The following is a 1570-nucleotide window of genomic DNA, read 5'->3' on the forward strand; positions in this document are numbered from 1 at the left end:
AAATCTCAGTACTGTTATTCAAAACAAAAGTTTTCATTATCTCAGATCTTAAAGGAAATACTGCTTTCAGCACTTTTAAAATACCCTAAAATTTGGGGACGGAAGGGAAAAAAGAGGAGCTAATACTAAGGACTCAAGTAGACAGAAACTGTTTTGAAATGATGATGGCAACATATGTACTAGTGTGCTTGATACACTTGATACATGGACTGTTTTATAAGAGCTGTAAGAGCCCCCAATAAAATGATTGATTAAAAAAACCCTTAAATTCTTACAGAAATTTTCACAACTTCTTTCCATTTGATGCTTATTGCTAAGAACGAAGAGTGGAAAAAAATTAAGTCACATTTCCAGTTAACTCACAATGCATTAACTTTCTTGTTGGTTGATCTATATCCTTCAGTATTTTTTAGGTAAATATTTTATATCTATAAATTTTTACTTTTCTTCCATGCTTAATTTTTGTTTTCAACTGATTTCCTCAAATAATAAAGCGGGTTTTGTTTGTTTTGCTGTTGTTTTTTATAAGCTCTAGTGTAGAATTTCCTCAAGTGTTACCTTTTTCTGAAAATGCTATTTTCTCTAAAAGCGTGCAAGTCATTCCAGATGCAAGATAAACCTCTGAAGACTGTGAATATTGTACTGTTCTTTAAAATATATAAATAAAAGCATAAGCACCAATGAGAGGCACAAAAGGTTAGCTAACTCAAAAAGTGAGCTGATAACAGTCCTCAGATGTTCCCTAGTAGCATGAACTATTTGTGGAAGACATTCTTTATATTTTTTCTAAAAATTAAATATCTTGATTGATTTTGTTGATTATAAGAGATATTTTGTTTACAAAAAAATCACCACAAAACATATCTTAAAAAGACAGTTCTATAATCCTTTCTACCTGTGCTTATTAATCATATATTTTCTGGACTTTCAATGCATATATAAACATTTACTTAAAATATGTACATTGACGGCTAAGCCCTCTCCACAAGGACCATTAAGCAGGCCTGAGCCTTGAGTTAAAAAAAAAATATGTACACTGTATAATATATGCTGTTTTATAATTTTTTAATCACCCAACCAATATGTTATAGAATATTTCTACAGTTTCCTTTAGTAACATAAGTATGGAAGCCCATTAGGCAACGATAGCATGATTTCACCAATGCCCTACTTATAAACATGAGGGCTGAACTCAATTTGCTTTTTTAATGTTACAATAAACATATCTATCCAATTACTGTCTTAGAAATTATGGATCAAAATGCAAGCACCATTTTATACTTTAAGCATATTGACAGACTACCTTCCAGGAAAATTCTATTAATACATTTCTACCAATTATGTACAGTAGTTACATCCCAGCAGACTGGGCATTTTCTTTCTTTTTCTTTTTAAAATCATTTTATTGGGGGCTCGTACAACTCTTATCACAATCCATACATCCATCCATTGAGTCATGCACATTTGTACATTTGTTGCGAGCATCATTCTCAAAACATTGTCTTTCTACTTGAGCCACTGGTATCAGCTCCTCATTTTCCCTCTCCCTCCCCGCCCCGCACTCCCTCCC

General features: G+C 32.4%; 1 protein-coding gene across 1 annotated transcript in view; it reads right to left on the reverse strand.

Moving 5' to 3' along the window:
* KLHDC1 (kelch domain containing 1) overlaps positions 1-1570 on the reverse strand; it is a 69164-nt gene that overhangs the window by 31857 nt on the left and 35737 nt on the right. The window contains exon 9 of the mRNA XM_004698961.2: positions 559-647. Within this exon, the coding sequence (XP_004699018.1) occupies positions 559-647 (89 nt within the window). The remainder of the gene's footprint in view (positions 1-558; positions 648-1570) is intronic.

Source organism: Echinops telfairi, unplaced genomic scaffold (genome assembly GCF_000313985.2).
Source record: "Echinops telfairi isolate 266 unplaced genomic scaffold, ASM31398v2 ScPeMD7_18;HRSCAF=68, whole genome shotgun sequence".
Classification (NCBI taxonomy): domain Eukaryota; kingdom Metazoa; phylum Chordata; class Mammalia; order Afrosoricida; family Tenrecidae; genus Echinops; species Echinops telfairi.